At 40.0% G+C, this 12,537-nt stretch overlaps 2 protein-coding genes across 2 annotated transcripts; one reads left to right on the forward strand and one right to left on the reverse strand.

Moving 5' to 3' along the window:
• The first annotated feature begins 340 nt into the window (after positions 1–340).
• Positions 341–9,048, forward strand: LOC306757878 (protein BCAP-like). Its single transcript, XM_079243051.1, has 15 exons — positions 341–504; positions 623–746; positions 839–970; positions 1,118–1,192; positions 1,386–1,457; positions 3,332–3,448; positions 3,539–3,724; positions 3,807–3,916; positions 4,022–4,157; positions 4,923–5,033; positions 5,404–5,508; positions 6,529–6,629; positions 6,707–6,869; positions 7,682–7,807; positions 7,959–9,048. The coding sequence occupies exons 1-15, from the start codon at positions 344–346 to the stop codon at positions 8,130–8,132; spliced, it is 1,893 nt and encodes a 630-aa protein (XP_079099177.1). The 5' UTR covers positions 341–343; the 3' UTR covers positions 8,133–9,048.
• Positions 9,049–10,302: 1,254 nt separating this feature from the next.
• LOC306758086 (CCN family member 1-like) lies at positions 10,303–12,251 on the reverse strand. The gene is made up of 5 exons (XM_079243302.1): positions 12,119–12,251; positions 11,811–12,024; positions 11,381–11,722; positions 11,090–11,286; positions 10,303–11,011 (listed from the first exon to the last, which is right to left on the reverse strand). Exons 1-5 carry the CDS (start codon positions 12,158–12,160, stop codon positions 10,697–10,699), a joined length of 1,110 nt encoding a protein of 369 aa, XP_079099428.1. The 5' UTR covers positions 12,161–12,251; the 3' UTR covers positions 10,303–10,696.
• Positions 12,252–12,537: the final 286 nt, after the last annotated feature.

The raw sequence follows: 12,537 nt of genomic DNA on the forward strand, positions 1-12,537 counted from the left end.
GTGATTTTTGCTAGGTTGATTGTTTCAGGGCCATTTGATAATTATGTATCGTTTCGTGATTCGATCTGTTCGTTAAATTGTCAAAATATTTGACATGCTATGACTAACCAAAAGCTTAGCAGCCACCTAACCTTGCCTGTTGGGTTGCTATGGAGTAAGCTTGTTAGCTGAGGTGACAACTGGCTCAGTTAATAATATTGAAAACATTATATGCAGTATGACATGCATTTGTTCCTTATCTGTTAATTGTTAATTATCTCACTGTGGACTCTTGGTCTTTTCTCCTTGCCTGTGTTGGCTATTTATACTGACTGTTTTGTTGTTGTTGTTGGTAGTACGAGATATGTCTCCAGAGAGTGAGCTCCAAAGTCCCCCCGTTGGTTTCACTTCCACCAGGGAGGATTTCACTATGAGTCGAGGGGATCTAGACAGCAATGGTGAGCTTGGAAGAAGCAACATGGCAAACAACAGTCAGCAAACAAGACCTGAACCTCAGATCAGTTGGTAAGACCATATAATGCATAGATATTTCAGCATGTAGTCTAATCTTTGGAATATATGAACCAACAGTTACAAGTTTACTAACTTGAGGTGTTTTCTTACTTTGCTCTCTGTCATTTAGCCATGGAAACTTTCCAGAAGGGAAAAGCCCTCTTCTGAAGCTACTGATTGATGCAGAAGGAGCTGCAAACTCTGCTGCAATACAACTTGTGTCTTTTAAAGATACACTGGAAGAAGAATTTGCTGTATGTGTGATGCAATTTCACATACCTCATGTTGAGTTTAAACCACCCAAACACATTTTTCTTTATTTAAGCTGTGTTTTCTGTCATTGTAGGATTCAGGACAGGTTTCCAAAGGCAAGCGCCGAATTACAAGACAGAGAGGACTTCTGCTGGAAAAGTTGGAGGATTTTAGACGAATAAATAAGTCTGTGCGACAGAAACTGAAACAACTACAAGATACAGAGGTTAGTTTAGAAGGTGTTAGGGTCATGGTTTTATTATTTTTAGTGTATGCAAGCATTCCAACTTAAACACTTTGTGGAAATATGTGAAAACCTGCTTTAGTTAATTGTTATATGCTGCTTTTATTATTTTTTCCCCTCCTCTTACAGGCTTATCGAATTGATGCCAACCAACAGATAGACATCTTGCTAAAAAAGATAACACAGGCTGAAAGTGAAAATGAGGTAATTGCCTTAAAACATTTATATACTATGCTTAAAATTCTTAAAAATGTCATTTCAGTTTTGTGATTAAGTTAACAGAATGACATGGCACAGAAACCTACTCTGTTAAATTTGAGGAAACTAAAGTTGTGGAATAGAATAATGAAGTTGCGAGCCTCTTATGTGTGCTGACTGGTCATGTATCCTCCCCTAGAATTTGAAAAAAAACTTGATTGAAACTGAACGTAGGATAGAGGAGCTAATGAATCTGCGGAGAGAAGAGCAGGTGAGCACAATAGAGTTTTTATATATTTTTGTATTATATACACACACACTACTCACAAAAAGTTAGGGATATTTGGCTTTCAGGTGAAATTTATGGAAAATGCAATATGTTCATGCTACAGTGATATAATATCATAAAAGTAAGACATTTAAGTAGAAGGATGCACTACTGATTTCCTCATCTCAAAAAATTCATTCAACACAAAAGGTAACAACAATGGTAGTTACACCACAACAAAAAATTTGAACGTCTCAATATCTCGTCATGTGCCCTTGAGCATCAATTACAGCTTGACAACGACGTCTCATGCTGTTCACAAGGCAACTTATTGCCTGCTGAGGCATGGCATCCCACTCTTCTTGAAGGGCAGCCCTCAGGTCATTGAGGTTCTGGGGTGCAGGGTTTTGAGCCTCTACACGACGGCTCAGCTGATCCCACAGGTTTTCAATGGGATTCAGGTCTGGAGAGAGTGCAGGCCATTCCATTTGAGGTACACCAGTCTCCAACAGCCGTTCCCTGATGATGCGGCCTCGATGAGCAGGAGCATTGTCGTCCATGAAGATGAAATTAGGCCTGTGCTGTTCATGTAGGGGCACAATCACTGGATTAATGATGTTATTCAGGTAGTATGGGCTTGTCACTGTACCATTCACAAAGTGTAGGGCAGTTCTGTACCAAGTGGACACCCCTGCCCACACTGTAACACCGCCACCACCAAAAGCTCGCCTGGTGACAACAGTGGCTGATGCATAGCGCTCTCCCTGACGTCTCCAACATCGTTGCCGGCCATCATTTCTGCTCAGTGTGAATCGACTTTCATCAGAGAACAGCACTGAGGCCCACTGGTTCCCCGTCCAGCGTAAATGCTCCCTGGCCCATGCAAGACGATGATGCCTGTGCCTGGTGGTGTGGTCAGGTACCCGTGCAGGTCGTCTAGCACGCAGACCACGCTGATGTAAACGGTTTCGAATGGTCTGACGTGACACTTGGGTGCCTCTCACCTCTCTTAAACGTGCCTGGAGTTGAGTGGCATTCATCATCCGGTTTCTCAGGGCAGTGTTCACAATGTAGCGGTCATCAGCACGGGATGTGGCCAAAGGACGTCCACTTCTAGGCCTTTCTGTGACTCTTCCAGTCTCTGGATATCTCTGTTGCAACCTGCTGATGACACTCTGTGACACTCCAAGCTCAGTGGCCACTTCTGTCTGAGAACGTTCTGTTTGAAGCATCGCAATGGCAAGGGACTGTTGTTCCATTGTTAGGTGTCGTCTTGGTCTCATGATGTCAAAATGTGAACAGCATGATGAGGACAACTGTTTAAACACCAGCTCTAATTGAACCAGGACATTTATTGGTCAATTCAAGGATCACACACCTGCCGTGATTTTTGCCATTAAGCTCCTTGTTAGAGAACAGCAACTTGTGCAAAATGTATTGAAACATTTAACAGTTGGACATGTGCATTTAAAAGCTTAGAAAAGATCACATTAAGTTCACCTGTACAGGTTTGAATGCATTTTAGGCGTGTTGTGAAATTTCACCCAAAAGCTGAATATCCCTAACTTTTTGTGAATAGTGTAATGTGTGTATATATATATATATATATATATATATATATATATATATATATATAGATATAGATATAGATATAGATATATAGATATAGATATAGATAGATATATATAATGTGTATATAGATAGATAGAGAGAGAGAGAGAGATACATACATATATACACACACACATATATATATACATATATATATATATATATATATATATATATATATATATATATATACTGCATGTGATCACATGCAGTGGTTACACACTGCTGAAAACATTGTGTTTGCAAGGATTTGTTGGTTTCCACAGGAGAACATGAAAAGTGCAGTTCACATGACCAAGTCTGTGGAGGCAACCCGTGCTCACCTGCAAGGGCAGCTGCGCCACAAGGAAGCTGAAAACAATAGGTTGACTGTACAGCTTCAGGTACAAATCCCCATTATCACCATAAAGCTCTATGAAGAATCACCTATAAATGTGTAATGTAGATTCAGTTACATTTATGGTGTTTTCCAGTCCCTAGAAAGAACTCTAACAGAGCAGAAGATGGAAATTGATGATCTGAAAGCATCCATTACCTCCCTCACTGAGAAGGTAGCACGGGACAAGGAATCTCTCAAGAAAGCAACCCGAGCGCAGAAACTGAGAGCTGAGAGATTTGAAGCTGCTATTGAGAAATGCTATGCACAACTGAAAGAAAAGGTTATATTTAAAATGGTTATATTTATTGTTTTCAGAAACTTTTATAAGCTGGAGCTGATCAGTATCTCTCTTTGACACGCAGGATGCTTTGCTGGTCAAAGCTCATTTAGAAAGAGACTCCAAGAAACGGCAGAAGGAGCAGATGACAGATGAGAAAGACAAGCTTGTTGCTCATATAGACTTACTGAAGAGGTTGGATGTTTCTCTGTTACTTATATCCCCTCTTGTAATGCACAGAGGGTATCACTCTGCACACAAGACAAGTTTTTAATGATGAATTATTCATCTCCAACAAAGTCAAATTTCAGACTTGACAACAAGATTGCAGAGAGAGAAAGACGAGCTAACTGCAACTAATGTAACTGCGATGCAAAAAGTGGATAGACTCATCGCTGACAACGGAGCGCTCACCGTCAGTAATGCAGCACTCAAGGTACAAGGTGCCAAACAGCTTATATGAATGAGTCAATACTGCAAAGGGTGTAGAAAACACTTGGCATTTGAAGAAATGTACAATCATGAGCCATTACTAGAACCGGCCAATGGGAAACCTAAAGCCAATTTATGATATAATTTTCACCAGAGGCTACATAATTTCTTTAGACACAACCAGTGTTTTCCCAATGTTCAGTTAGCCTTGGCAGCCTTTTTTTTTTTTTTTTTTTTTTTTTTTTTTTAGCAGCAAGCCTTCAAAAGGCAGAGAATGAAATCATTTAACATGGACAACTCTAAATTGTCTTAATTCAGCCTGCAGTGCCACCTCCAGATGTTTCATTTAGTCAGCCCACAGGCAAGGTAAACTTCAAGAGCATCCAACAAGCTTATTTTGTGTGGAGTCTGGAGAGAGGAAATGAAGCTTTTGTCAAGCTGTTTTAGATTTTACAAGTATGAGAGACATTCCAATGAAGATAATTATGACAAACAGCAAATGCAATGCTATGTGACCAAGTTAAGAAATTGGTCTCAACGCTACCTCTGGTTAGCTTGAGACAGTATCAGTTGCAATGGTATGCATTATTAGTAACTGACTGCACCCCTTTGGCTACCATATTTTGTTGGGGAAACAATGTACAACCATCATATTTGAGATGAACAAAGCATTCATTTGCTTTTAGTGCTTCCAATAAAATTGTGTTGTTCTTTTTGTTTGTTTGTTTGTTTGCTTTGTCTTGTTTTGTTTCTCCCTGCCTGATTGCAGTCATCTGTGGCTCGGTTGGAGCAGCAGCTCGCTGATTGTGATTCGGCCCTCATAGAAGAGAAGATTGTCTGTCAAGAGATGAAACAACAAGCTGAACAGTACCAGCATCAGGTTTTCTAAGTCATGAATACTAAACTGCAAGAAAATAGGTTATGAAATTTAAAAATATATATACATATTTTCTTTACAAATGTTAAATGTAATTAACTAGATAGGTAGATGGATAGATATTTCATAAAAATTAAGGCATTACTTGCAAACTGTGTGGGCTAGAACTACTTCATTTCTAGACAACTTCTGTTCCTTTTCTCTCTTACTTTATGATTAAGCATTCATTTTTCATACTGTTTACCAAGTATTTAATTAATATTTGCCTCTTTAGAGAGATGATTGAAGATATACTGTAGATTACAGTTGTGGGTTTTAGGGCAGAGCAAACCTGATTTAATTCAAATCTGGTTTTTTTCCCCTTCCTTTCTAGGTTGTAGAGCTTCAAGCTGAGATTGAGAGTCTGAGAATAAAACATGCTACTGTCTTAAGAGAGACAGAAAAGACACGAGATGGAAAAAATGCTGATGTTGAAAAGGTACATCTCCACCCACCCCACTCCCCCACTTAACTGTTTGAATGTTATATAACAATTTTTGTTTGAAAACTTGAATTAAAATCTAATTATGACATAATGTTTGGACTTTCTCAAGTATTTTAAACTCTGCAGCTATTTTTGTCCTGCTACTGAATGGCCAGAAAAAATTGCTCTGAGAATTTTTATTTATTTGGTTATTCATTTATTTATTTATTTATTTATTCATTAATTTCAACTGCACATTACCTGAACCTGCATGTGCTTCAACAGACCTAACCAGCTATTAATTCTCAACAGCAAAATATAACTGAAATAATGGGACACTGCACGCTTAGAGCATGCTGCACATCTACACACATCTTTATGAGAGGTGTCGATGAATATTTTAGTTAATACTCTGTCTATTCCCAACGCCTCACTCCTTCTGCTACCCTCCTCTGGAGCCCAGGTGAGGCAGGAGATGGAGGGGCGTGTGGTGGAACTGAAGGCTTACCCTGAGTTACTGAGTGCAGCAGAGCAGAATCTCCTCGAGTGCCAGGAGAATCTGCTACGTTTGGAGAGGAAGTGCTCAGAAAAGTCAGAGACCATTAACCAACTGCAGGTTAAGGTGTGCAACACTAGCTGTCGCAGTCAGACAATGTAAAATGCAAAAGTCATTTTACCATATCTGACCACTAGACGGTATCACAGCTCCATGTGTCTGGTGATGTGCTTCCTTTTCTGGTTGTACTGTAAGTTTGATGTTTGTCATTCCTGGAAAAAACAAACAAAAAACAAAAACTCTGATTGCAGTGCAACATCCTCTGTGTTTTGTGAGTCCTTGTTAGCCACCAAGATCATATTTGTTCCATAAATGTCAGCTTCATAACTTGAAAACTGCCCATGTTGTGCTTTCATGACTTGTAGCAATGAAATCAGTTATTATTTTACTCAGTTTTGCATGAGACAGCATGTCCTTTCTGCACCATTTGCATGTACCCTGATCACATGACTGTTGAACTGTATTCCTTACGTTTACAGATGGAGAGTCAGTCAAAATTACTGAGATCATCTGCAGAAATGAAAGACTCCATTCATGAAGCCAATTTACAGCTGCAAGAAAAAGTGAATTCTCTGCTAAAGTAAGATGTTTAAAGCGTTGCTTCCTTCTGTGTTGTTCAGACTGCGTTAGATGCAGTTGCTTTGTATTTGTGTACAGGAAGACAGATGCACTGCAGCAGGAGAACCTGGAGCTTGTACAGAGGCTCAGAGCTCAGGAAGAAGCTCTAAGCTACAGCAACCGACAAGTGGATCAGCGCTCGTCGGAGTGTCAGGCCCTGAATCGGCAGCTTGAAGCAGCTTTATCAGACGTCAGACAGCAGGTATACCCCAAGGAAGGAGATCTGATTTGATCTAAAAACGAAGGCATTTTACTCTTTATTAGTTGGTATGCTGATCAGTTACATGTTTGTGAAAATACTCTCCTTGTACTGTTAAGCAACACTGGACAGCCCAACTACAGCTTTCTGATAGCAAACTGTATCCGTATGTTCTCCAGATCCCGAACACAAACGTCTGCACAGTGCACTTTGACCTTTCTGCAGTGATTTTCCTACCAGTCCCAACAGTAAAATCTCTAGATCATCACATAGTAAGACAGTCTGTGAATATGCAAATATTTCAGAACGTTGAGATTTTTTCTTTTTTCAGACCTGTTAGCTGCTTTCTCTTTGCTCTTTGCTTTTGAGGATAAGAGCAGTTACATGCAGTACTGGTAGTTACACCATAAGGAGCCTCATCTGGTTGTCTCATCATGTTGTAAAGAAAACGCAGCCATTTCCAAAGCTTTCTTCTTCACATACTGCCTCCTGAACACTCCACAGCTGTTCCCCCTCACATTTCCATCCAGGAGAGCGCAATTCCTTCAGAATGCCTCCCAATGTGATCATCTTGAATGAAGAGCAGCTGCAGAACAAGACTGAAAGAAATTGTCCAGATGTTTGACTGAAAATTTCAACGCTCTGCCTTTATGAAATATGAAACTTTCAAAAGAGAAATGGTTTAAATCGTGCATGTGGATCAGTGTTTTGTGTTTTACCACACAAATACACTCAAACCCTCACAGGACATTTATACATTGAAACTACAAGAAGAATGAAGATGCATTATATTCACCTTTTTGCCATGTGACTAGGTCTGCAAGGTAAAGGACCAGGCTGTTTCTAGAGAAGAAGCACTTCAGACCAAAATCCTGCAGCTGGAAACTGAGAAGAGCAGAAGGGATAACGAATTGCGGCTTCTTCACCAGAGCAAGCTAACTGTGAGTGTCGTGCCTTTTGCATGTAACAAAGAACATGTGAATGTATGCATGCTCACAATACATAGAACTTGTTTCCAGAAACAAACAGTGATATGATTAATGACAAAAATATGAGATGATAACCATTGTCTGAATGTCTGTTCTTTTACAGGCAGAGAAACAATTTGAGGCGCGTCTGAAGGACCTACAGCTCAGTTTGGACCAATCAGAGAGCCACAAACGAAGCATTCAGAACTACATCGATTTCCTCAAAAACTCCTATAAAACAATGTTTGATGACGGGCTACAAACATCAGCTTTTGGATCATCGTATTTTCTAAAATGATCTTTTCAATTTGAAGTTTTTCTGTCTTTCGTGTACTTTTACATTTGTTTTAAATAAGGCTGGAGGCAAGACTTAATTTTGCATCCAGGGAAACTAAAAGGTAACCTTTTGTTTCTCAAATTCCAGCTGTTGGACCGTGAACGTTGAATTTAGTCTGCGATTTGGAGCTGTTTTCCTTGGAATAAGGGCTTTTATTGAGGGCTTTAAGTAATTTTGCTTAAATTCCCAATTTAAAACGTATGCACATTCTGGATGTACGCTCTTGGGGCTTTTGTTTTGTTTTTGTTTTTAACCAAGTCAACTATGAGCTAGCTGCACAAATATAAAGATTGTTCTGAAATTTGAGTTAGAATTGATTATGAACTATACAAATATTTCCCCTTTTTTTAAAAACTTATTATTGTAGCATTATGTTGGACAGGCTAATGTGTCAAATATGTGTATATTCGAGAGGTTTTTTTGTAATTATTTAGACAACGCTAATCATAATTTCTACTGTTTGATAAACTTATTTATTGATTAGATATTAATGTGATCTTGGTGGGAAGAAGTTATGTTTCCTTCAGGAATTTTTCTTCTTCCTCCGTCATCTACCTGGTTTCAGATTTAAAACTGTTCTGTAACTGTTGTTCCAGTTGCAGAACAGTAAGGGTTTAAGGGTTTAAAGCTCAACAGGGTATGCAATAAATTCAAATGTGACATTTAAGTAAAGTTTTAGGTTTAATGAGTGAGTGTGTGAGTGAACCGCTTTATTTAAAGAAAAAACTAAGTGTTTTCATGAGCTTATGCATGCAACCAGCAAATGATCTTATGTTTGATACAGGAAGCAAAGGTCCACTCACTTCTGTCGCATAAATCAATGCAAAAATATGGAAAAATCCAAAGGGCTCACACATTCAAAAAGCATTGCACTGTGGGACCCAGCCACGTTTACAAATGTAGAATGAAGCTTAATCGTTATGGTGCTACAATATATAGGATAAAAATTATGTTCTATGCTTGTTTCCATTCAATTCATAAGTCTGTGAATTTCACGTGACGATGAAAGGACATGTCTGATATTTTTATGTCTATGCGCTCAGCTGGGCTGAGATGAATTAGGGACTCATGTATTGTATTTCCCAGTTGTGAAACTCTTCTTGCCTTGAATTTACAAAAGTAATAAGTGAGCTACATGAAACATTGGGACATTTCCCAGCCACTTTAAACTTTAATGCTGGCATATTTTCATGCTTTTCTAATTTAAGTTAATTTAATTTAATTTAGTTTGGATCTTGTTCTGGTACTGTTGCTTGTGATGTCCTGGACTATCTATGCTAATAAACTGCTGCCCTGAGTTCAGCCCTCTGTAAGACTCCTATATGTTCTTGCAGAAGACATATTCATTTAAGCAAGCGGGACTCCTCAAGTTCTCCGATACAAAGCCCTATTGTGTTTTTGGTGTGGGGATGGAACCATTTCGCCTCTGTGTGCGTCAGTGCCCTGCTTTTCTTTTGCTCATGGGGTCTTGCCAGTTTATGTAATTCTGTTGATCACTTTGGGAATTTGCTAACGCCTGTGATTGGTTGCAGAAGCAGCTTACATCTGACTTTTGGCAGTTTGGCTTGTATCACAGTTCAGCACTGTGCTGGCCACACCCTGAGGTTGTAACTCACATCAGCTTATTTGCCAAAAGGGATTCAGTTCTGCAGAGACAGTTAGCAAAGACGGTAGCTTTACTCTTTCATATATTTAAAACATTTTCCTCTGATAATTTGCATTTGCTTACCGCTGTGTTAAAAACCCTAGATTATCCTCTATACTGCATATTATGGAATGTTTAGATTGACTTTGTTATATTATGATTTCTTCATAAAACAAAGCTCTGCAGCTTGTGCCCACCATCTGCCTCGCAGCAGGAAAACCACTCTGAGGTTTACGTTACAGTCATTCCCATAAGTATTCACTGACATGTAGGTCCTCTCAGATGTGGGTCAACCAGATACTGGAGAAAATGTTTAACTTAAATTATTTCTGACTAAATAGTGTTACAGTAGACCCCTTGATCAGTTTTCTAGATTATTGCAATGACTAATTTTGAGCTTTCCCTCCATAATCTGGAAAGAAATTTGGTTGTTCTTGATCAGTTTCAAGTCAAGTAAACTGGCACACTGCAGTAGGTTTTCTTGGTTTTATTTTAAAATATGTAATCATAAGATCAGGTATTTAGCAGTTAGTTTGCCGGCTTACAGACAGTACATTATGTGAACAGCCCTCTGTCATAGTTGAACAATTTGCACAAGCAAAAGAGGAAGGAAATCAGGATGACAAAATTCCAAGAAAAGCATTTAATATGACAAAAGATTACAGAAGTGGCATCTTATAAATACGGCTGTTGCCATTTCTGCTTCGTCTTATATTGCATGACATGTTTTATCAAGACAAGCACATCAAATATATCGAATAAAACAAGTTTCACAACAAAAAGCTTCAGAAAGAAGCAAAACGTAAGGCTCCAGTATTATGAAGCAACACCATAAATGTTCACAGAACTGATGTCTGCATCTCGATAGTCTTGTTTAAAATCAGACTTTTCTTGACAGTTTCCGTTTGTGAATGTCATTAGAAAGCCTGTGGAGACCAGACAGCTTCTCATTGCCGGCGGAGCAGTTAAAGTCACATTTGCAAGACTCGGTCACCATCACCTTCCTTCTGAAGGTCTGTCCATTTTCGCACCGGAAGCGGACGGAGAGCATCTGAGTCCTGTGAGGTTGGCAGCATCTCTCACTGGGACAGGACCCACATTGTCTGGGCTGGTACTTCCTCAGGCTACTGCAGCCAGCATAGGACAGTTTAACTGGATGGATGGGCTTTCCCATGTGGTTACATTCCTGAGCTTTCTGTAAGAGACATGATGTCTGAGTAAATATAATACTGTGCTGGATCACAATGCAGAACAACTGAGGTTGCAGCTGTACCTTAGAAGTGATTTGTTTGCAGGGCTGGATCTCACAAATTTGAGTTTCCGTCTCTAGTTTACAGTGGATATTGTCATTGGTCACTCTGGTGGAGACTCCAGTACCACAGGATCTGGAGCAAGGTGACCAGGCTGAGGTCTGAGGCAAACATTTCACTCCTCTGGAAATCATGCGGTCCTTTGAATGACTCCTGAAAGCTGTACAGAGAGAATATGTTTCATTTAGGTTTAAAGAAAAATAATTAGATGATAAAAGTGGTTATTTAAAAAGTCAATGTCTACAACTACTCACCACGTAACTGCCCTCTCCATGCCGGCACCAGCTCGTTCTTGTCAGTGAGGTCATCCTCAGATATTTTGTGTTTCCTGTGCTTTCGACTGTGCTTCCTCTTCATTGCAACTTCTGCTTTTGCATCCTCAGTGCAGATGAGTTGTTCACAGCATTTTCCCGGTACTTTGACCTGCTTTGGCTTGGTACAGCCCGGTTTGGGCAGAGAGAGCTCCCGAGGGCACAGGGAGATGCATCCAACCGAACCATCCATGCAAGTACACTGGTGTTTGCAGTTTGGGCGGAAAGTTTCTCCATTCTGGTAAATCCTGCTGTTGAACTCACAAGTTCTCCCATCTGATTTGGCTGTTGAAGAAAAAATGGGAGGTTAGGCATAAAAAAATGGTTTAAAAGGTGATGTTTATGTTAGCGAGAGAAGAGAAGTGCACTGTACCTCGGCAGACTCCCTTAGCTGAGTCATATCCACCTCCAAAGTTGCACTCCAGTCCCTTTGCAGCGTCACATGGCTGGATCTCATTGCAGTCTTCAAAGATCTGCCGTGCACAAACCTTGCAGCATCCACAGCTATCAAGCATGAGACTCACTCCTGCAGCACATAGCGGGACTTCAGGAGGACACTGGCAGTTTGTGGGGCAGGAGGCTGAGACCTGACATGAAACACAGCAACACATTTCTAATCCATTTGACCCCAAAAGTATGACAAGCAAGCATCTTGTGAATGACCATGGAGTATTTCCTCACCAGAGAAATGCAGAGGATCACCAGGACAAAGACTTTCCACATCTTTACAAGCTATACATGCAAATAGTCCTGAGCAGGAAAACACCAGAGCTGTCGAGTGCTTGTCTCTCTCTTTTGGAGACTGTCTCCTTTTATTCACTCTGAGCAGCTGTGACGTGTGTGCAGGCTGAAGAGGTGTCCCAAAACTATGAGAGGAATGCTTCTCTACACGTCCTGCCATGAGCCCAGCAGAAGGTTCCCCCTCTTCCTCCTCCTCCCTCAGTCAGTGTGCCAAGAACCACCCTGCACAGCTTCCATCCTGCCAGAGCTTTCTCTCCAATTTAACCATGTTGTGTCTTTTCCAGTCAAGTGGAAACAGATCCAACTTTTGCACCAGTTTTTTCTACAGTTGGATATCAAATAAATAAAATGATGGGTTG

Source organism: Telmatherina bonti (assembly GCF_933228915.1).
Source record: "Telmatherina bonti genome assembly, chromosome: 7".
Lineage (NCBI taxonomy): Eukaryota > Metazoa > Chordata > Actinopteri > Atheriniformes > Telmatherinidae > Telmatherina > Telmatherina bonti.

Excerpts from the sequence above, each read along its gene's own strand:
- LOC306757878 (XM_079243051.1), top strand. The coding sequence starts at position 344 with ATGTCTCCAGAGAGTGAGCTCCAAAGTCCCCCCGTTGGTTTCACTTCC. Across the intron at positions 5,509-6,528 it reads AAAATGCTGATGTTGAAAAG|ATGGAGAGTCAGTCAAAATT; the intron begins GTACATCTCCAC and ends TTACGTTTACAG. Across the intron at positions 7,808-7,958 it reads TTCACCAGAGCAAGCTAACT|GCAGAGAAACAATTTGAGGC; the intron begins GTGAGTGTCGTG and ends GTTCTTTTACAG.
- LOC306758086 (XM_079243302.1), bottom strand. The coding sequence starts at position 12,160 with ATGTGGAAAGTCTTTGTCCTGGTGATCCTCTGCATTTCTCTG. Across the intron at positions 11,287-11,380 it reads ATGGAGAGGGCAGTTACGTG|CTTTCAGGAGTCATTCAAAG; the intron begins GTGAGTAGTTGT and ends CTCTCTGTACAG. Across the intron at positions 11,012-11,089 it reads GCAAACAAATCACTTCTAAG|AAAGCTCAGGAATGTAACCA; the intron begins GTACAGCTGCAA and ends TGTCTCTTACAG.